At 45.3% G+C, this 21,987-nt stretch overlaps 1 protein-coding gene across 3 annotated transcripts in view; it reads left to right on the top strand.

Moving 5' to 3' along the window:
* The first annotated feature begins 216 nt into the window (after positions 1-216).
* Positions 217-21,987, top strand: part of arhgef39 (Rho guanine nucleotide exchange factor (GEF) 39) — a 33,994-nt gene continuing 12,223 nt past the window's right edge. For 2 of the 3 annotated variants that reach the window (XM_061029655.1, XM_061029653.1), the window contains exons 1-6: positions 228-284; positions 3,560-3,732; positions 4,929-5,023; positions 10,042-10,162; positions 11,538-11,656; positions 20,095-20,165. In XM_061029655.1, the coding sequence (XP_060885638.1) occupies positions 3,583-3,732; positions 4,929-5,023; positions 10,042-10,162; positions 11,538-11,656; positions 20,095-20,165 (556 nt within the window). In that variant the 5' untranslated portion in view covers positions 228-284; positions 3,560-3,582. Of the gene's footprint in view, positions 285-3,545; positions 3,733-4,928; positions 5,024-10,041; positions 10,163-11,537; positions 11,657-20,094; positions 20,166-21,987 lie in introns of all 3 variants that reach the window. The other variant, XM_061029654.1, reaches the window with a different exon arrangement.

Below are 21,987 nucleotides of genomic sequence, written 5' to 3'. Positions count from 1 at the left end.
TTTCACATAGATTAATTTTAAACCTTAAATAAATATAATGAGGTTTATTATATTAAAATGCTCCACATGTTTCAGTAACAGTCATAGAGTCCTCCTGGAAGGAGCTTATTCAGGATCAGTCCACTAGCTGTGTGAACACGGGATGTAGTGAGGAGCAGCCAATCAGCGTTATTGTCACGTTTCGGAGCAGCCAATCAGCAAGCGCCTCAACAACGCAGCCCGGAAGAAGGAAGCAGTGAGTGAAAAGAGCGCCTTGATCAAAAGTGGAGACGTTAGCAGAAGGTAAGAAGCGACTTTAAGACTTTTATAAACGACTTATCAGCGAGTTAAAGACAGGTTTAACAACAGATGAAGACAATTTACATCAACACGAAGCCGTTTAACTTTAAATTATGACTTTAGTTTATCATCGATACTTTACAGAGTTTCTGAACTGGCGGGTTTAACTGGTGTTACGCCCAGAAAAGCATCCCTGCTGAGAAATGTCTGTTTTTAGAAAACAGTCTAATAACTCTCATTTCTGGGGGGAAAATCTGTGATGACAAAGTAACTGAAGTTTATATTTAATAAATGTTAAGTTAATACATATAAATAGTTAGACTAAATTTAAGGGTGGATGTTAAATACTGCCATATTTTGGTCCTGCATTTCTCGGCATAACACCGGAAGTCTAATTTCACAGACATGTTGAAGACTTCTTGAAGTTTTACTTAATTAAAAACCTGTAAGTTTCCCTTCATTCACTGGTTCACTGTAAAACTTTTTAAGTTCTTGTAGTCAAGTTAACTTGACTGTTAGAAGAAATATTTCTCATATTCTCATGTCTCATAAACACAAAGTCATTAAAGTTTAAAATAAGATTTGACCTTACAACTTCTGTTAACAGCCCAGTCTTTCAGTCTATGAAACAAGCCTTTACTTGGGACAGGCATCAATAAGAGAGTGAGACGGGCCTTTAATCATGTTTAAACTGAGGCGCCGCATAGCTTTGTGGTTATGTTGCGCGCCCCATGTACGCTGTAGTCCAAGTCGCAATGACCGTGGGTTTGAATCCGACCTCGGCCCTTTGCTGCATGTCGTCCTGCTCTCTCAATCTATCCTCCAAAAATGTCCTGTCTCTCTTTAGCTGTCCGATCAATAAAGGCCCCAAAAAATATCTTAAAACAATGTATGTGGTGTGTATGTGACTTCCTGTACCTCTGCAGCCAGCCTCTAGTGGACACTCGTGGATCTGCAGGATTTTACACAATTGCTTCTTGCTATTGCTTTAGAACATGTGACAGTGCCCTCACTGACACCTAATATATTTTTGTAACATTTGTTCGGTGTGATCATAAGCCTGTTATTAGGCAGTTTGAACACCTGTCATATCTCACCTGGTTATCATGTCCCTTCACAGGTCGGGTATGAGCTTGTTAGTTGTGTTTAGTGTCACCGTGCAGCCTCATGATAAACTGTAGAGGTGTGTGTGTGTGTGTGTGTGTGTGTGTGTGTGTGTGTGTGTGTGTGTGTGTGTGTGTGTGTGTGTGTGTGTGTGTGTGTGTGTGTGTGTGTGTGTGTGTGTGTGTGTGTGTGTGTGTGTGTGTGTGTGTGTGTGTGTGTCTCTCTGGGGGATGTTTGTGTGTGGTTAGCATTGATCAGGCCTCTTGTTTACAGTGCAGGGCTCCTCAGTGACAGTTCTGGGGTTAATTACTGCCACGGCTCCTCTCTGCTCCTCACCTCCTCACTCCTCAGGCTGCTGGAGGAGGAGCAGTAATGAGGAGGACACTGCTCCATGACTGCAGGTCAGCATGAGGAGGAGGATCACCTCAGAGACAGATCATGGTTTAACTTTCTGCAGTCATGTTAATAACTCAAAGCTGAAGCGAGAGAGAAATAGCTCTAGAGAGCATTGTCTGAATTGCACAAATATGTTGCCAATGTTTCTGTCCAACTAAGACAATGTGCAGGAGTTTGCTGCAGTTTTCGTTCTTAAAAAACAAAATGTTACCACATGTTGTGCTTGTAATACTTTTATTTATGTCGCTGTGATATTGAATCAGATGTTGATATCATCTGATTTTTAGTAGAATCATATCAAAGTTCATAAATGCGTTGTCACGACAACCCCACATTGTACACTTCTTCTGGTGTAAGAAAAGAGCTTCAGCCCACCTCCAAACTGTATTACACTTTACAGCATTTAAAATAATGTCTCATTTGAGAAGCTGTTACCTCGAATAGTTTTTTTCGTTACTGAAAGGCGGAGTCGGTAGAAATGTAAACACAACATTCAAACTGGGCCCCTCCTCCTCCAGAAGGTCACGCCCCCTGCAGGACGTAGTGTGTGCGTTTACTGCTCGTACCTACACTGCAAGCTAACGCAACGCTAGTACAGGCTAATCCGCCGGTGTTCGTCACCTGCCTGTCCAACAGGAAGCAAGACCAACTCCACGTCCACGGGTAAAAGACAACACAAGGTTCACCCTCGTTTTAGAACGAGCTTTGTCCACTTGGTGTTTCTCCTCACTGTGATTATATTTTCTCTTCTTTGCTGCTACGTCCACGTCCATCATATTCACCGGTTTGAACTTTGTCCAGTCACTGAATTGTATCCACTCCTAAACTCACCTGCTGCGCTCTCATTGGCTGGAGGAAACACACCAGCTCCGCCCAGAAACGTCCCGAGTCAACCAGAACAAACCAGGACAGTAAAATCCAGTCAGACTGTCTTTAATTACTCAATAATTTAAAATGTGTCTAATTTTCTTTCACATCATATCTTTAAACTCCAGTGATGATGTCATCACTTTGGTTTTTCTGTCCTAAATATTCTCTTTCAAAATAAAATGTCGGCATTTATTTAAGGAGCAGAGTGGATCAAAGGAAAATAAATTGACGCCGTTTTTTTAAATTCATCATTAAGCTTCACAATGATTTATTCAGGCAGGACGTCAAAGATGTCTCCTCTTACAGTAAATAAAGAGTCCTTGAAGGTTTCTGATGGCGCTCTGAGAAACTGTGCAGACATGTTTCCACATGTTTGGATATTTAAATGATTAACAGCGGAGATAATGAGAGCACTGATGAAGGAACAGATTAAACAGACGGGTTTTATTTCAGAGCTTCTGTAGCGACGGGCCACAGTTATAAAAAGGATCAAATAATAAACTCTTTATTAAAAGGTTGTGTGAGCAGGAGGCGTGGGAAGCTGAAAAACTCTTCAAAATCACAGCTTCCACCAAGCGTTCCGGCTCAGTTCAGTCCGGAAACATTTATTGGCGTTTCCAAGTCGGAGTGGTACCAAAATAACTGATCCGTACTGTCCTACTTTTATGGTATCATCTGTCCCTAAAGGGCGGAGTTAGACACAATGCAGTCAGCTGATTGGTAGAAAAAAATCAAGGCACCAATGGTAATGAAGGACAAAACACATCTTATTTAAATAGCTTGTGGGTTTGGAGATAGTAATTTAAGGCTGCTTTTGTTTTTTGACACTATTGTCAGTGCGTAACGACCTCATCTCTGTACCTGGTTTTAACCCCATCCTGTCTGTGTCTCTGCAGGTTCCTCCTCCTCCTCCTCCTCCTCCTCTTCGTCACCATGAGTTTCTTCTCCGGCCCGTCCGGTCCTCCCGGCTGCACCAGTATCCAGGAGCAGAGAGAGCGCTGGGAGAGGAAACGCAGCCGGACGGCTAAAGAGCTGGTTCAGACCGAGCAGAGATACTGTCAGCAGCTGGAGCTCATCAACACGGTGAGAGTCAGGGGGGCGGAGTTTACCTGCTTCAGGTGAACCTGTCTGATGTTTTCTGGTATAGATAGACCTGTACTTCAGTCACTTTAACTTTAAACGCTCGTTTACTTTAACATGAATGACTACATCTGTTTTCTTTGTTACCTGGGCAACGTGTCCTGCCCCAACTTGTATATGATTGGCTGCCTGGAGCTCATCGTCAGCACATTGCTGGACAAAACTGAGATGTTTCAGAGCATTATCTTTGTGTACAGTCCATCATTGTTAAAGTCCTCCTCCTCCTCCTCCTCCTTCTTCTCCTCTTCCTCTTCCTCCTTCTCCTCCTCCTTCTCCTCCTCCCTGTGGAGAGAAGACTCCTCTTCCTCCTCCTTCTCCTCCTCCCTGTGGAGAGAACAGACTCCTCCTCCTCCTCCTCCTCCTCCTCCTCCCTGTGGAGAGAACAGACTCCTCCTCCTCCTCCTCCTGCTCCTCCTCCTTCTCCTCCTCCTCCTCCCTGTGGAGAGAAGACTCCTCTTCCTCCTCCTCCTCATGGAGGGAACAGACGCCTCCTCTTCTCCTCCTCCTCCTTCCTGTGGAGAGAACAGACTTCTCCCTCCTCGTTCTCCTCGTTCTCCTCCTCGTGGAGGGAACAGACTCCTCCGCTCCTCCTCCTCCTCCTCCTCACTGTGGAAAGAGCAGACTTCTCCTTCCTCCTCCTCCTCCTCCTCATGGAGAGAACAGACTCCTCCTCTTCTCCTCCTCGTGGAGAGAACAGACTTCTCCTCCTTCCTCCTCCTCCTCCTCATGGAGAGAACAGACTTCTCCTTCCTCCTCCTCCTCCTCCACATCATTTCTACACTTCCTCAGCCTCCACCCACTGTCTCCAATTAGAAGTCATTTTTAGGCCTAATGCACATTCAATTTGCTAATCCCATTTTCACTTCAAATGGCTTGAGACCGTCCCAGCTGTCGCTTGATTGTGAGAGAATAGCAGCATCCTAATGCGCTCTCTGCTCCGCTCAGATATACAGTCACATATAATGTTAGCAGGAACGTACCACACTGTGAGCGTCTTCAAAGTTTCTCTCATTAGTTTTACATCTGCTGTCTTTGCTTTAAGAGTAATTATCTCCACTCTTTAACGGCCCGTCCAATCAGAGACGGCCGTGCTCTTTACTAACACAGAGAAATAACTTCACCTCTCTTTGTTCTTTCAGTACTTTGTGGAGCTCTTAAAGGCCAAAGGGACCCTGAAGCAAGACGTTCGAGAAAACATCTTCAGTTCAATTAAAGACATCCATTCGGTGAATCAGTAAGTATGCTCTGAATAATTAAAACAGGAGATGAGCGTGTGAAAGAGACGCAGTGTAGATAAGCTCTGAGTTTACCACATCAGCTGCTTATCTTCTGCATTAGCAACTCGAACGACGGGAGAGGCCAATCCGGTGTGCTAACTGCAGGTGATATCAGCATTAAAGAGCATATCAGGGGTGCTAACTGCAGCTCATATCAACATTAAAGAGCAGCATTATCGTAACCAAACAACACGGATGAACTGTGTTTGCCCAGCTGACCTGCGGCTGAACGTCTTGGGGAGAGAAAACGGTCAAATCGACGTGCGAGAGTTCGTGCTCTCAGCGTTTCTGTTCAGAGGAGACATTGATCTTTGTGTCTGTGTGCGGCTAAAGCAACATCTCAGCGCGAGCTTGAAAGACTTTGCTAAGTTCGGCTCCATAAATAAAAGGTGGATGTTTGAAGAGAGAGCGTGTGCACGTCTATAAATCAATCAGATACAAACATACAGTTAGAATCATGGAGGGATCTTAGAGCTCATCTCGAAGCTGAGGTCGACTTTGATCATTTCTGTTCAACACAACAGAATAATATCGGCGTGTTTCTGGTACACGCTTTGCAAAGACCTCCAAAGCATTTGACATATCCAAACTCTACATTTACTTAATGAGTTAGTTATTACATTAGTACTATGGCCTGACTGATATGATATTCTTGGGGTCAAAAAAGAAATCTAAAAAAAACACTTTATTTTTTTATTTTTTATTTTTTTATTAACTTCACCTTTAAAAGGGGGGGGGGGTGGGGGGGCGGGCCGCCCCCCTAATATAATGGTAGGGGAAACACTGCCTCTGTTATCAAAGTCTTTATAAAGATTTATAATGAAGAGATGAAAGTCACTCGACTGGAGAGTAACTGAGCATGAACGTGCATCACCGCTCGACACTCTGCAGAGTGATGATGTTTGTTTTAATCCATACAGCGCCCTCTGCTGGTGACAGAGAACTGTTAGTGTAATACAATGAAACTCAAACTTGATAAAGTTAGCCGATACAGATATTCACCTGATATTCTAATATCGGCCGATAATCGGCTGGACGAATAATCGGTCGGGCTCTAATTTATGCAGCCACTACGTTGACGTGCTTTCACATGCGATGAGGCGTGAAGATGCAGCCTCATTAGCGTTATCAGTGTGCGGCTGAGGTTCCCATGGCGGTCAGAAAGAGAGCAAGTTCTTGCCATAGTGGCGTTCATGTGCAAAGAAAAAATAGGAGGGATAGAAAAAATGTGCACATGGTCGTGGCGAGGGAGAGGTGGTTAACTTAACAAATTGAGCTTGAGGTCACGTTATTGTTAGTGTACGCTTTCTGTTAGCTGACGTAGATGGTAGAAGTATTCACATCGTCAGGAGATCGTCCTACATTTCTGACACTGTCAGATATTTGTCAAGAGGACAACAGCCAATCAGAGCTCAGAACAAGAGGAATTCAACCAATCACAGAACAGCCTGTCTCATTGGTTGTATTCCTCTCCTATTCTGAGCTCTGATTGGCTGGTGTCCTCTTGTTCTGAGCTCTGGTTGGCTGGTGTCCTCTTGTTCTGAGCTCTGATTGGCTGGTGTCCTCTTGTTCTGAGCTCTGATTGGCTGGTGTCCTCTTGTTCTGAGCTCTGATTGGCTGGTGTCCTCTTGTTCTGAGCTCTGATTGGCTGGTGTGCTCTGAGTTAAACTCTCTGCAGACTGAATAAAGAGCGTTTCAGGCTCTGCACTCTCTGACAGACTCTCTCTTGCTCTCGACGGAGACTGAAGTATGAATTAGTGGCTGTGATGTGTTGGATAAATGGTTCCCTGGTTCCCATACATCTTCATTATGAGCTCCTTATTGAATCAATGGCTGAAACATAATGGAAGCGCTCCGTTTAAAGAGCTCCACAGAGAGACTCTGTGTTACAGCCTCATGATTGATGATAGGTTCTCACATTTCCTCTCCACAGTCAGTGATGTTTGAGTCACAGTAAAAATCTGTGTGACAGAATAACAGGTGATGATGATAATGACCTCTCACAGTCTGTCTCTAAACACGTCACATGCTGGAAGGCGTATCCTGAAGGTCTTTCTACTTTCTGCCGTTCAGGAGAAGGTTATGGTTACACGACTAAGGACCTGGTTTACTAAGATCCCAGGTAGTGAGTAATAAGTTCCATGTTCAGATCAGCTAATGGCTCGTTTGGTTGGTGGGCGCTCTACGGGGGATCAATCAAGAAGAACTTCGTGGATGATAACAGGTGCAAAGAATGTGGAGGCCGTCGTATTTAAATGAGGCGTATTCACGTGGAATCAGAGGAAGAGGCACATTTTACACAGCAAAGAAATCTGAATACAACAAAAAGAAACGCCATTAAGGCGTTCAAGTGAGGAGCAGCGATGCACCGACCGGCTGATACTGATGTTTTTGTCATTGCTTCTTTTGCTGTTAAGGCTCAGATATACCTGCTTTTGAACCACGCGTAGACGATCTTCTAGGGGAAGCGTGCTCAGGCACGGTGCGGATTGTCTAGAGTGAGTGCGCCCTTAAAAACACGTGGTATGAAGAGTGTGAAAGTATCGATCACTGCGAGAGCCTTCACACCCCACCTGGGCTCTGGACGACTATCTCTCTAGAGTTTCTCAAACTCAAACGGATTTCCTCTTCATGATCTGTGCAGCAGATTTTTTTTGTTTTTTTTATTTAACCAGGAAAGAAAAGTCATTGAGATTAAAAAGTAAAGCGAGCAGCAAACTTAAACGCCTTTTTCCCGGTTCAGTTCTGTGATAGAAGAGTGTCAGAGTGGAGGTGTATCCATCCTTCTGTCTTTATTTACTGAAGAGGAGAGCAGCAGGAGCAGAGTTACCGGTAATACATTCAGCTTTCATTAAGCTTTGTTCACTTACATAAGAAACACAGACGTGAATCTATTGATATTCCACGCTGTTCATTCAGACAGCGAGCGAGCGAGCCAATTATCCCCAGCTGCTAACATGACAGGCAGGAATCAACTACTTGAAAGAGCAGTCAGTGGAGGAGGAGGAGGGGGAGGAAAGGGAGGGAGGAGGAGGAGGAGGAAGGAAGAGAGGAGGAGAGAAGGAGGAGGAGGAGGTCTTAATGAGAAAAGGTTCAGTGTGAGGAGTCCTTGCTTGTTTTCTTGTCAGTGATTGGCCGCGTTTGTGTATTCAATCAGGCGTCTTTGTGTTTAGTATTCGTGTGTTCGGGCCGTCCGGTGATGAAGGCTCCTCGGCCTCCATTGTTTGGTCGATGTTGAATCCGCCCCTGATGTCGCCGCTGCTCAGAATTAATGTGGATTAACGTGACTGGAGCTGAATGCTAATGTTATCTGCTCCTGCCGCTCGCTGATGGCCAGACAATTTAATTGCTGCGAAGAAAATATAAAAAGTGTAATCCATAATTTCATATTTATCATAATAGCCTGCGGCAGAGAGAGGATACGGAGAAAAAAAAAACGGAAACCGAGTTTTTCCCGCCCTTTGCCCTCGTTAGAAGTGTCGGCTGCTCCTGCATCTCCTGATTATGAACAGAGGCTACCTTAGTGCACAACTTCATTAAAATCTATTTAAATCAACTTCAGCTGCCTCCTCCTCCTCCTCCTCCTCCTCCTCCTTCTTCTTCTTCTTCTACTTCTTCTTCTTCTGCAGCAGCGAGTACGAGCAGAAGTCTCTGGGAACATCATTAGAGAGGAGGAGGAGTGTGTGTAACTCTGTGTGTGTAACTCTGTGTGTGTGACTCTGTGTGTGTGGTAGTGCCTCTAAGTTTGGATAACAAGCTCCTTCACGAGTGTCAACACCCCCAGCCAATCGCCTGCATGTTACTGTAATGTGCCTGACAGGCTGAACGACTGCTCTTCCTCGCCTTCATCCTCGTGTTTTGTTCCTGAGATCGGCGGGCGTGCTCTCACTACAAAGTGGCCCCCGTTGCCCTGAAGGTAGACCCGCCGTCTGGGTCCCGGTAAATACGACACCCGCAGGGAGAGGCCTTGAAATGACACTACAGAGACGTCCCATTAACGGGGAAGCAGTCCTCTGAACTGAGCTCAACCTCGGCTCTGTTTGGAGAAAACGATGCTTCAGATGTGATCTCGCCTGTTTGAGCGGCGTTCCTCCACTGATGCAGAGCAGCAGAGCGCTCAGGCAGTAATGAGCATTAGCTTTAAGTCCAACGCGCTTGTGACTGCAGGCTAAATGCTCAGTGGGGGGGGGGGGGCACAGAGAGAAACGTGTCAAAGGTCTGATGCACCAAAATAATACGCCGCGCTCTGACATAGTTATTTACACCACGTCCTGAGTGAAGGATGTTGCTGTGACTCAGTGATGATGTCTGCTCGTGTGCGCGCCCTGCATCGGCGACGGTGACCCCGTAAATAATACCACCGGGTCAGGTGGTTCTGTGGATGACGCGAGTATAAAAACAAACGATATCGATACCGTTTTGATATCACGGCAACAAAAACAGAATTCCTAGAGACAAAACACTGAGTCATTTATTGTTTTTAATGAACTATAATTGCAGTCAATCTTCTGCACGGTCTTAATTGCAACTTTCAAAAAGTTGGCAAAGTTTTTGTGTAATTGAGACCGTGCAGGAGTTCCCCCCCCCCCCCCACACACACTTTGATACTATCGATCATTAAAATAACCGAGATTATATCGTTTAAAAACGTGTGATATCTAAAAGTGTTAAACATTTGATGAGCTTAGTTGTGATTGCATCAGGACTTCAGGTTGGAGGAATGCGTCGTCACTTTAATACGTTTGTTTGCAGTCTGGCAGGTGAAATGAAGCCTCAGCTAGCGTCAGATAAACGGAAACATGAACTTTATTCACTCAGTGCTGTTCCTCTTATTCTCCATTCAAACATTCATTCAAACCAGAGGGCGCACTCAACATGACTTGACCTTTGCATGACCTCTTGACCTCAGTAAATGAAGACGGTAATGTTGTGTTTCCTCCCTCTAAGGTGTCACTGATTGTGTCTCTTCTTGCAGAGCTCTGCTGGTCCATTTGGAGAACGGTTACTACGGTCGAGGGTTCGATCAGTTCTGTCCACACCTGAACCACTACAACACCTACGTGGACAACATCTACAACTCCAGCAAAGTGCTGCGGGTAAGTAACACACCTCAGCAGCTGTTTGAACACCGCATGTTATGGGTGTCATCATCTCCTCACTTAGAAACACACAGTGAGTGATGTGAGAGGGTTCTTTGATGCGGGCGTCATCAGTTTACTGCTCTCGGCGTCTCCGTGGAAACGCCATCACGTATGTGCTGCATGGTGACTGGTTGTGTGGTTTGATTTTGAACTCCTGAACGTCCACCAACATGTGGCGTTACTGTCAGACAGTGACTCTAGTCTGATCCTGCTGGAGGGAGCACGGGGACGTTAATGTGGGCTGTGCCGTCCTTAATGCCGTGTTGAGAAAACACAGATAGCTCTGTTAAGATCTCTGAATGCATAATACATTAAATCAAACGGTACTGATTCTACGGCAACTAATGTTTGCATCTTCATGAGACGCCAAGTTTTTTTAAAGCTTCATAGGATCTTTAAAATAAGATCATTATCGTATCGTTTTAAAACAGGTGAAAGTGTTTGACAGCCTCAGGAGAAACTTTTTATTCCCTTAAAGTCCCCGTGAAATCAAACACATGTTTTCGAAACGATCATTTCAGGATCGGCGTTTTTATTCACTTCATGTTTGGTGTCAGTTTCTCCTCTGATTGCGCTTCATCCTGTGACTTCTCTTCACCGCGGCGCTGTCTGACATCATACCGCTTCCTTCTTCTTTAGCCAATCACTATCCTTCACGTGTTCCTCATTCATGTCAGAAACATGGAAATGAGACGCGTCCAGTCAAACTGGCTAGAAAACCTGTGAATGGATTCGATAATCTTATATCATGAATCAGGACGATGTCACGTTGCCGTTGCCGTGTGTGTGTGTGCGCGCGTGCGTTACAACAATGCAGCTTCTTCTTCACGCTGTAAATACAACCACATTTTGTTTCGACATGTCTCTGTCATATTTGTTAAATGACTGATTGTTTGTTCAGAGATAATAAAGAGTTTTATTTCTCTGTAACATCAGCCGCCATGTTTACTCCGTGACTGACAGCAGGGACGCCACAAGGACTCTTTGCCGTGCTGGTGTTGACACATACTCATGCTAACATGATGTGCAGATGAATATTTAATGACATGTACAATCCCCCCCCCCTCCATCCCTCGTACAGGGGGAGGAGGAGGGGTATACATGTCACTGAATGAGGACTGACAGCAGGAGGGTTTCTGTTTGTCAGGCACAGTGAGCATCCCCACAGTGACATGAGAATCAGAGGTCCTCCCTGTTTGTGACATGTTCATCATAATCTCCTCTGCAGGCTGCATGCTAACACTGTTAGCAACATACAGGTCTGAATTTGCACACTGTGTATGCTTGGCTCAAGAGAAGTGGTTCTCAACAATCCTGTGTGTTGTTTCAGATCCAGCTGACGAAGAACAAAGCTTTCAGACGCTTTAAGAAACTTCAGGAGGAGCGACCACAGTTCGGCGAACAGAGACTGGAGGATTTACTACAACTTCCTGTTCTGAGGATTGACCAGTAAGATCTCTGCCTTCTCTTTGACTAGATCGGTTTCTACGGCTGACTCAGTGTCGAACCTACAGTTTGTTCAAACATCTCAAAGAACAATGAAGACGTTCTCCAAACAAAGCAGGAAACAATGAAATAGCTTCTAGTTAACTTCCAGAAACTGTTTCCATCACATCCTCATTAGCCTTTACTAAACTGATGCTGCTGGTGTGATGCTCACGCAGGTTGCCATGTGGTTTAACCAGCTCTGCATCGGTCTGTAAACCTTTCTGTGTTCTAACCTCTCTCCATTTTTCAAAAAGCATCTCCAATATTGATCCTAGTTTGAGCACGTTTCTGCTCGTGGAGCTTATTAGAAACATGCAGAGGCTTTTTAGGTCGGGTACAATCACTTCTATCTGAACCACTTCTCTTGCCCGCTTCCATCGCTGCAACACCTGTTGGTTTGACCTGATAACTGCTCTCATATCTGGCAAACCGAGGGGCGTCCAAAACGGCCGTGTGGGGGTGCCTTAAAACCGCCTACCTTCTCTGGTCCAAACAAATCCAGAGCATTCAGGAGCAGAATCTAAAGTTAGAAGGAGGACATACTGGCTGCTGCATTGTTGTCAGAGAAGCCAGCACTTCAACACAGCATGTTTCCTTAATGTCTGATCATATAGTGAGGTCACTTTTTCACATTTCACTCACTACACATCTCACATGTTGATGCTGCAGTTGTATGAAATCTGTTTTTATGGACAGTGTAAAGAAAACAAAGCGAGTGTTTGTGGCGGCGTTCCGGTCGTTGTGTTCGACGGGTCACAGATTTCACTTCTGTTTGAGATGCTCTGTAGTTTTCTCTCCACCAATCACCTGCTGCTGTTCACGACCTCGTCTCTCTTGGACAGATGTAATTATTATTATTGTATGTAGCGTCCACGTAAAGTGTCCAATCACTGTCAGAATCTCTTCACTTAGTGCTGGGGTGTCGTGCGGTCCTGAACTCGTTGGTTAATTAGTGGAAGGAGAAGAGAAACGGGCTGAGGCGTGTTCTCTGATGAAGCAGATATCATGACAGAGGTTCATCAAGCTGCCGGTTTTATCTTAATTAGTTCTTCTTATCTCTCGTGTCTCCAGATGTACAGTCATATAAATGTGACATCCGTCTTTCTTCACAGAGACGCGTGTGTGACACAACTTCACCCGAACATCTGAAACTCTTTACTGCACGTCTCGTTTATGTTCGCGTCTCCACGACAACATCGTCACGGTCACGCCATTTCCTGTTTCCATTCTTCATTTGATATATGAACATACAGCGTCATTGTTCCCAGAGAATCCCACTGAAGATGGGCGTGTTCATTTATCTCACTTATTTTATTGTTTCAACAAACGACTTAATTTGCCCATCTATACTCTGTTCCCCTTCTATTCTCTTATTCACACACATAGACACACACACACACACACACACAGCTCGCCTCGCCTCGCTCAGTAGCTTTGTTTATCGTGTTTCTTCTGTGTGTTTTTCAAACTATTCATCAGCAGTCGTTAGTGCTGCTCATGAACATGTCCCACGTTTTGAAATGTGTCTCTCGATATTCCGTTTTCACATCAGGAGATCAGCGCTTACACTTCTGTTTATGACGCCCATCACAGCGATCAATGCAGCTGCAGAACGAAATTAAAACAACAGACTGAGAAGGCACCGTGTAGCACTCTAATCGTGCACTTATTGGGAGGGGCGTACATCAGCGGACTTCTCTCTTTCTTTCTTGCTCTCATGTAATGAGGAAATCTGTAGATACTTCAAGGGGACTCCGATGGCTCAAGTTGTAGTAGCTCTGTCCGACCGTCCCATAGGCTTGATGACACATCGTAGGTCGGGAAATGCACCTGGGCGGCCCGCCAGGGTGACGTTAAGGAAAAGGTTTTGTTGTGGCAGCACTAGCAAAGAGTGTGGTCTGTTACCTTCTCTTTTTGTGTCTCGAGGTAACATTTGTTTTAAATTTACACTTTGCAAATAAAGATTTCCTTAATTGACCTGCAGCGGAGGCAAAGTAGCGCTCCTCTACATTTATTAAATTATAAGCAATCAATAAAATAAAACGCTACAAATAATCGTCCAAATGACAAATTTCGGCCCCTCATAATCCAGGGCGATGAATGCTCGACCCCTCGTTCATTCATTGAGACAATCTCTCGCACGACGTCTGAATTACACACAAATATCTGAAGCTTTGAATACTTTTTACATTTGTGATATTTGGATCAATAAAATCACAGACTATCGTTTTGAAATGTGAAATTAAAAAGTATGGAACATTTTGACGACCTTAGTGGTCTGACACGCGTCCACGTGTGATGGAAGTCTTCATCAGTCCTCTTCGTATCCTCCTGAATCTTTGATGTCGTCATCTTTACCTGCAGAGGATCAATCATCTGGATTATTGCCGACCGCTCTCGATATGTGCACGTCTTTAAATACAGGGGATTCTTCCTGCTGCTGTGGAGCGACTGCGAGTCTGTCTCTGGGTAAACCATGTTTGAATAGCATGAGGATCCTCCAGGTCCGTTTACTGAGAGCTCTTCCTGTTGGACTCGTTCATTGCGTTGGATGATCTCAACATGTTTTCTTTCCAAACTATGCGTGAAGTTTTTCTGTCCACACCCGAAGCCTCGTTAACTTTTTATCTACCTAACAGGTAACTTGTTGTCTGAAAAGGCTGACCCTCAGGTGTGCATGACTGACAGTTAATCCTCTGCAGCTCGGCCCTCTGTCTCTCTCTCTCTGCTCCTCCCATCATCATCATCATTGATTAGTCTGACGCCCTCGCTGAAGCTCAGGAGACTCGAGGGACGTGTCTAATTGTGTGATGATTTTAAGTGGCACGGCTGGATAATCATCTCCGGCCGGCTCCTTATCTCGCAGCGGCACGGCGGCGGGGAATAGCAGGAAATTGTTGTCACTTATCACCGCTCAAGGATGATGGATGGCGAGCAGGGCTGGAGTGAGGATACTTATGTTGCTGCTGGGGGAGGAATAAAATCATTGCCTTTATTAAGTGGCATTCAGTGGATCGGGCTGGAGCAGTCGTCAGCGTCCTCCCCGCTGAGATCTCCATTATGACAGTGATGGAGTCTGGGGCTGATTGTTGGAGTGAATAGCAGCCGTCCCCGCCTGTGCGAGTCCTGTTTGTGTCCATAATAGAGACGCTGCTCTTGTAGAGATGGCAGGAAGTGGAGGCCTTGGATAAAAATACTCCGAGCTGAGCCTGTTTGTGCTGCATTCACTGGTTGTCATGAGGGTGGGAATCACCAGAGACCTGACAATTTATTATGATAGGGTTGTCATAATACTAGAATTCAAAACACAAACGTGATATTGGAGAACAACACTCAAAATGCCGACCTGTTTGATACCACGGCAACAAGAATGTCCCAGGCGCCCAGTCTTTGGTCGTTTCTTGTTTTTAATGAGCAAAACGTTGGCAACGTGTGCAATTTAGATGGTGCTCTCTTTCTCTTGTGGCACTTAGTCAAAGTAGACTAAGTGTCCGATCACTCAGAGACACGTATTTAGTAAAAGGCCGCCGGCAAAACCGTTGTTTTCCTCTGGTACACCGTGATTGCATGGCGCCTTCTCTGATGCTGCCTGATGCGTTTTTTTTAGCAGTTTTTGGGCGCGCATAAAAGTTAAAATCCTCTTCGACTTTTCAGCTCTAGAGGGGGAGTCGCAGCGCATGTCTTTGTCAATGTGGAGGGGGCTCACTGTGTGGTGGGCTCACTGTGTGGTGGGCTCACTGTGGAGGGGGCTCACTGTGTGGTGGGCTCACTGTGGAGGGGGCTCACTGTGTGTTGGGCTCACTATGGAGGGGGCTCACTGTGTGGTGGGCTCACTATGGAGGGGGCTCACTGTGGAGGGGGATAAATATGGAGGGGGCTCACTTTGTGTTGGGCTCACTATGGAGGGGGCTCACTGTGGAGGGGGATAAATATGGAGGGGGCTCACTGTGTGTTTAGCTCACTGTAAAGGGGGGCTCTGGGTAGAGGGGGTTCTTGTAAAGGCCCCTGCAGAGGTCTTGGGGGTCAGTGTCAAACTTGTTGAACATGAAGAAGTGTGCGTGCTGAAGCAGCCATGTTTGATTGCATGTGTGAATAGACAGGAGGGGCTCATCATGGACTTCTTTATGTGCTCAGGTAGTTCATCTTCTTCAACAGCTGAACACACACACACGGCTCTCCAACACAAGGTCGCCCTGATTCTCTTCTTTAGAAAGGAAAGATGGAGTTTTTGTGGCTCCACTCTGCATGCTGCAGGTACCGGGCTGTGTTTGGATGGATGTTTGTGCGGTGTCGGCCGACCCTGCGGTTCACGGTCAGGCTCGAGTGTTAAACAAAGCGGCTGATTTAGGATGTTTGTCTTCAGTTATTAGTTGATTCTGTTCACCTTTAACAAGGAGAAAACACTTCACTGCCAAGAGCACGACGTCGACTAATTCTAATTAATCAGAATATCATACAGTTCACGTGTGTCTGTTGGAGTCTCTGCAGGCCGATGAGATTCAGTCGTATCTGTCGAGTATTTTCTTCAACAGTCCAAATGTATGGTGCAGGTCAGCATGTGTTTATGTCTTTTATTATCTGTGAAGTGGAAGCCTCAGATGTAAGTGTGTAAATAAAGGATGTCTGAGGGAGAAGCAGTGTTCAAGGACAGAAAGCCTTCATTATGATCGTGTTATTGTCACGATGAAGAGGGATGACACTGACCCGTCACAAAGGTTAACTTAAGCTCCACCTCCTCACAGAGTTTACACTTTTATTTCACACTCTCAGCTCGGCTCTCTCAGCTCGGCTCTCAGCTCAGCTCAGCTCTTTCAGCTCTCTCTCCCAGGTCGGCTCTTTCAGCTCGGCAAATTTTTTTCTTATTTGGCAAAACAGTTCTTGATTTCGTTGAGTGTAGTGGACATAATATGCAGTTAAAAAGCTTAATCGCAATATATTGTATCGCAATTCTCAGCATATCGCAAAATGTTTAAAATCGCAATAGAATGGTATCGCGATGATATCGTATCGTGGGGACTCTGGTGATTCCCACCCCTACTCATCATGTTGTCGTGTGTAGATGAGGATTGTGATCATATTATATTTTCCATCCCAAATAGTTTCTGTTCCGTACATTCACTTCAAACACACTTCAGCTGACTGTGCAGCAGCACGCCGTGATGATAAAGCGCCAGCTGTTCTGCACTCTGATAAAAAGCATTTCCTATTGTGCACATTGACAATGAATCCTGTCTATCAGAGAGATAAGACTCTCCACACTCTCTTCTTACTGTAGTTTAATTGCTGTAGTGGACGGTGCAGTATCTGCAGTCCTCTGTATTTACCACATGTGCATTCTTTTCCTTTTAAGCTATTAAATGTGAGTAATTACCCAGCAGCCCGCGCCATGCTCAGTAACCCGTGCAGGAGCTGCCAGCCTCTCTTGTCTCTTAATTACATATTTGAATTTTTAATGCATGTATGGAAAGAGAAATAATTAGACAGATATTTCCCCCCTTTACGGACGTGTGCAAGTGAGAGAGAAATCTGAATATCATCTGCATAAAGAGCAGAATTAGCTGCATTCTTCCTCCCAACACGTGAACTGTACCGAACACGGTTCAGATTATCGTCTCATTATCTTCTCTCTGCTGTGCCGCTAACGAGCGGGACAAGGCAGCTAAACGAGAGCGCTGCCTTTACATTGTTGGAGATGTGCCGTAATAAAGCTCATTAGAGTCTTCTCCTTTTCTTACACAGCTGCTTTAATTAGATCTCGGTGTCGGCTCTTTAATAAGAGCGAGTGCATCCATCGCTAATAACGCCTGTAATGTGTTTGTTACTACACGACGGGACAAGGAGAGGCAGGAGTGAGATTATTACTCTTTTTAAGCGGCTCCTAATTGAACGAGGCTTCAATGGAGCTTGTCTGACTTTTGTTACGTTTCCAAAGAGTAATCAAGTACAACAACAACAACTCCACCCTATCCCTCCACCCTATCCCTGTACTCTGAAAGTCTCATATTAAACCTTAAAATGACAGATTACCACAAATAATTTGAACTCACAATTTCCTATAAAAGCTCCAAAATAAATCAGGATGTTGTTTTCTCCACACAGGAATTACCAACAATCAGCTGTTCTCTCTTGTCAGCAGCAGGTTGTGACAGCGTTTGTTATTCCCTGTCATTGGCACCAGTTTGTCTCTGAAGCAGGTCCAGACTAGAGAGAGAGAGACAGGCAGAGAGAGACAGGGAGAAAGTAGGAGAGAGGGGGGCCAAGAGAAAGAGAGGGCGAGCTCCAGAGGCAGACACACTCAGTGGAAATCAATGTCAATCATCGATGCTCCTCAAGGTCACTTCAAGACGTCAAAGCTGATGCTCTGCACAAACTGTTACTGGAGACAGAAACTTTCTTCAGCCGATCTGAAATGGACTCCATGATTACACCACTTCATGATAAATGAAGTCTCTTATTGTAAAATGGTAAAAATAAACACTTTACATGTCGTAGGATCACAAAGAGATGCTCCTCTGTCTGAAAGATACGCCGATCTCTCCTCCTTCATGTTTGGTGAACACGTCTTTGAATCAGCAGTAAATGTCCGCTCGTGGTCACTAATTGAATATTTGTCGTCTTCTGCTTCTCCCAGGAAACATTGTGATCACTGAGAGTGCAGAGAGAATGGTTCTAACATCCATTTCTTTGATTATTCATCAAAGTAATGGATCAAATCTGAATTATTTAATTACAGTCTAATGGTTATTTTCAGCCCTGCGTGCTGGTCTCTGATTGATTTCATCAGATATTTCATATCAGGCCGCGTTGAGATAGTCCGCTCTCTCTCTCTCTGCGTTGAGTCTGAGGCTCGGGTTCTGGGTTTTAAAAACCTCTGGACGGAGCTGAAGTCAGTGTTTGATTTGTTTTTATCGAGCAGATCTTCCGCTCGTCCTGTTACAGCTGTATCTGTCAAAAAGCTTCAGCGTCAGGGCAGCTTCAAAGAGAAAACTTCTCTCCATCTTCACGAGGTCGGAGATGAAACCAGACTCTGATTGGAGCCTGTTAGATGACGCTTCTCTTCGGCTGCAAGAGGTCAAATACAGACACGCAGCAGACATTGTATAGAGACATCGTACAGACACTAAGCAGAGACATCGTACAGACACTAAGCAGAGACATCGTACAGACACGCTGCAGAGACATCGTACAGACATGCTGCAGAGACATTGTACAGACACTAAGCAGAGACATCGTACGGACACGCTGCAGAGACATCGTACAGACACGCTGCAGAGACATCGTACAGACATGCTGCAGAGACATCGTACAGACACTAAGCAGAGACATCGTACAGACACGCTGCAGAGACATCGTACAGACACGCTGCAGAGACATCGTACAGACACGCTGCAGAGACATCGTACAGACACGCTGCAGAGACATCGTACAGACATGCTGCAGAGACATCGTACAGAGACATTGTACAGACACTAAGCAGAGACATCGTACAGACATGCTGCAGAGACATCGTACAGACACTAAGCAGAGACATTGTACATACACACTGCAGAGACATCGTACAGACACGCTGCAGAGACATCGTACAGACACGCTGCAGAGACATCGTACAGACATGCAGCAGAGACATCGTACAGAGACATCGTACAGACACGCTGCAGAGACATCGTACAGACATGCAGCAGAGACATCATACAGAGACATCGTACAGACATGCAGCAGAGACATCATACAGAGACATCGTACAGACACTAAGCAGAGACATTGTACAGACACTAAGCAGAGACATCGTACAGACACACTGCAGAGACATCGTACAGAGACATTGTACAGAGACATCGTACAGACACGCTGCAGAGACATCGTACAGACATGCTGCAGAGACATCGTACAGACACGCTGCAGAGACATTGTACAGACACGCTGCAGAGACATTGTACAGACACGCTGCAGAGACATCGTACAGACACGCTGCAGAGACATTGTACAAACATGCTGCAGAGACATCGTACAGACACGCTGCAGAGACATCGTACAGACGCGCTGCAGAGACATCGTACAGACACGCTGCAGAGACATCGTACAGAGACATCGTACAGACGCGCTGCAGAGACATCATACAGACACGCTGCAGAGACATCGTACAGAGACATCGTACAGACACGCTGCAGAGACATCATACAGGGACATCATACAGACATCCTGCAGAGACATCGTACACATTTTTGATCATATTGTTCTGTTTGAATCTTTTTCCTTTTTGTCCACTGATACATCCAAATAGGGAGCGTATATAACATCCACACAGCAAGCTTATATAAGGTCCGGACAGTTGAACAAAATATTCTGTGGGATGCATTATCATGTAATAATAAGAATGCATGTTTTGTGTTTTCTGACAGGTACAAACACTTCCTGCAGGACCTGGCTGCCAACACGAGTCCCGACGTCCCCGAGTTTCAGCAGATCTCCAGTGAGTGTCTTCATCGGTTCTGCAGCTTTAACCTTCACGTTGCTGCTTTACAAGAAGAACATGTAACGATACGCTACAACAACAATAACCCAGCATGCATCACACCATGTACACCACACGATATGAGCAGATCCTGCATAATTTAACCTAATACAAAATGGTACAATACCTCAAGATAAGCTACGATAGAATACCATAAGACAGGATATGGTGTGCCACGCTACTGGACGCCAGTCTTCCACTGTCCTGTTGTTGACCTTGGGGTCATAGTTCAGCAGCAGCTACTGACCGGAGCTACAGCGCCAACTAGTAATATAAACGAGAAAGAGAAAAGCTCCCCATGATGAAATCACACAATGGCTACAGTCTTCAAAACCTGATTTATAATCTAAAGTACATTATCTATACCGCTTTTCCCGTTCAGGGTCAGGGGGGGCTAGAGCCGATCTCAGATCTCATTGGTTGAGAGGCGGGGTTACACTCTGGACTGGTCAACAGCCAATCACAGGGCTGACATATAGAGACAGACAACCAGCCACACTCGCAGTCACAACTACAGGTAATTTAAAGTCACCAGTTGACCTAACGAGCATGTCTTTGGACTGTGGGAGGAAGCTGGAGTACCTGGAGAGAACCCACACATGCACGGGGAGAACATGCAAACTCCACACAGACGGGGGTTCAAACCAGGAACCTCCTTGCTGTGAGGGGACAGCGCTAACCACTGCACCGTGCAGCTCTATAATGTGAAGTGAGAAATGAAAACTAAAGTTTTGCACAGGTTGTGGTGCTGAAGTGGATTTTCTCTGTTTGTCAGCGACTTTACAAACAAGTTGACGTTTGATCTGATCAGACTCTGAGCGAGATCCCACGACGTGTTTACATCTCAGAGAGCGAGCAAAGTAAACGTGTACATGTATAGAATAGAGAGAGAGAGAGAGAGAGAGCGACCTGATGGCCCGGTGTGTGTCAGAGTGAAGGACAGCTCTCATCATCTCCATTTGAGGAACAAAGCAGCGTCTCTCCCTGCCTTTCATTCCTCATTTGTTGTTGTTGTCGCTGCAGAGCTGCAGCGCTGCACGAATGCACGCTCCGTGTGTACGCACGTCTACGTCCTGGTTTGATGTGGAGTTTTGACATAATTAATTGGGAGCGGATCAGAGGATATTAAGCGGGAGCCGTATTAATAAATAAAATCTTCAACATCAACACGGATCCTGATAATGACTCATTTCAATCGTCTAATAAACAGCGGATCTGAGCGCGGAGTGAATGTACACAAGGAATTATTTATGTGTATCAATTAAAATCTCATTGCTGCCGTGCTTCCACTGCTTACGAGTGAAAGCAGCAGTCGACTCTTAAGATGAACGTACATCTCCTCTTCCTCTTCTCATTAGAGAGGGTCTTTTTTTTTTTTTTTTATCTTCTGTGTGTGTGTGTGTGTGTGTGTGTGTGTGTGTGTGTGTGTGTGTGTGTGTGTGTGTGTGTGTGTGTGTGTGTGTGTGTGTGTGTGTGTGTGTGTGTGTGTGTGTGCGCGTGCGCGTGCGCGTGTGTGTGTGTGTAAACTTCCCACAGTTAGCTCGTACCGTAAAGGGAATTATTTAAAAAAAAAGAAACTCCAGACAATTCACATTGTATCTGATTAAACAAAGTGGAATCACAGGAGGCTTTGTTGTTGTTGTCTCTTGTTTACTCGCTCTTTGTCCGTTTGCTTCTCTTCTTTTTCCTCACCCCTCTCTCTCCCTCTGACGCCTCACCCCTCTCTCTCCCTTTCTGTGCATTCAGGCTGGATTTAATTGTTGTAATTGCAGAGTTCAGG

The sequence above is a fragment of the Labrus mixtus genome, chromosome 22 (genome assembly GCF_963584025.1).
Source record: "Labrus mixtus chromosome 22, fLabMix1.1, whole genome shotgun sequence".
NCBI lineage: Eukaryota > Metazoa > Chordata > Actinopteri > Labriformes > Labridae > Labrus > Labrus mixtus.
The sequence above is the reverse complement of the archived record's forward strand: the minus strand, read 5'-3'. Positions and strand labels throughout refer to the sequence as shown.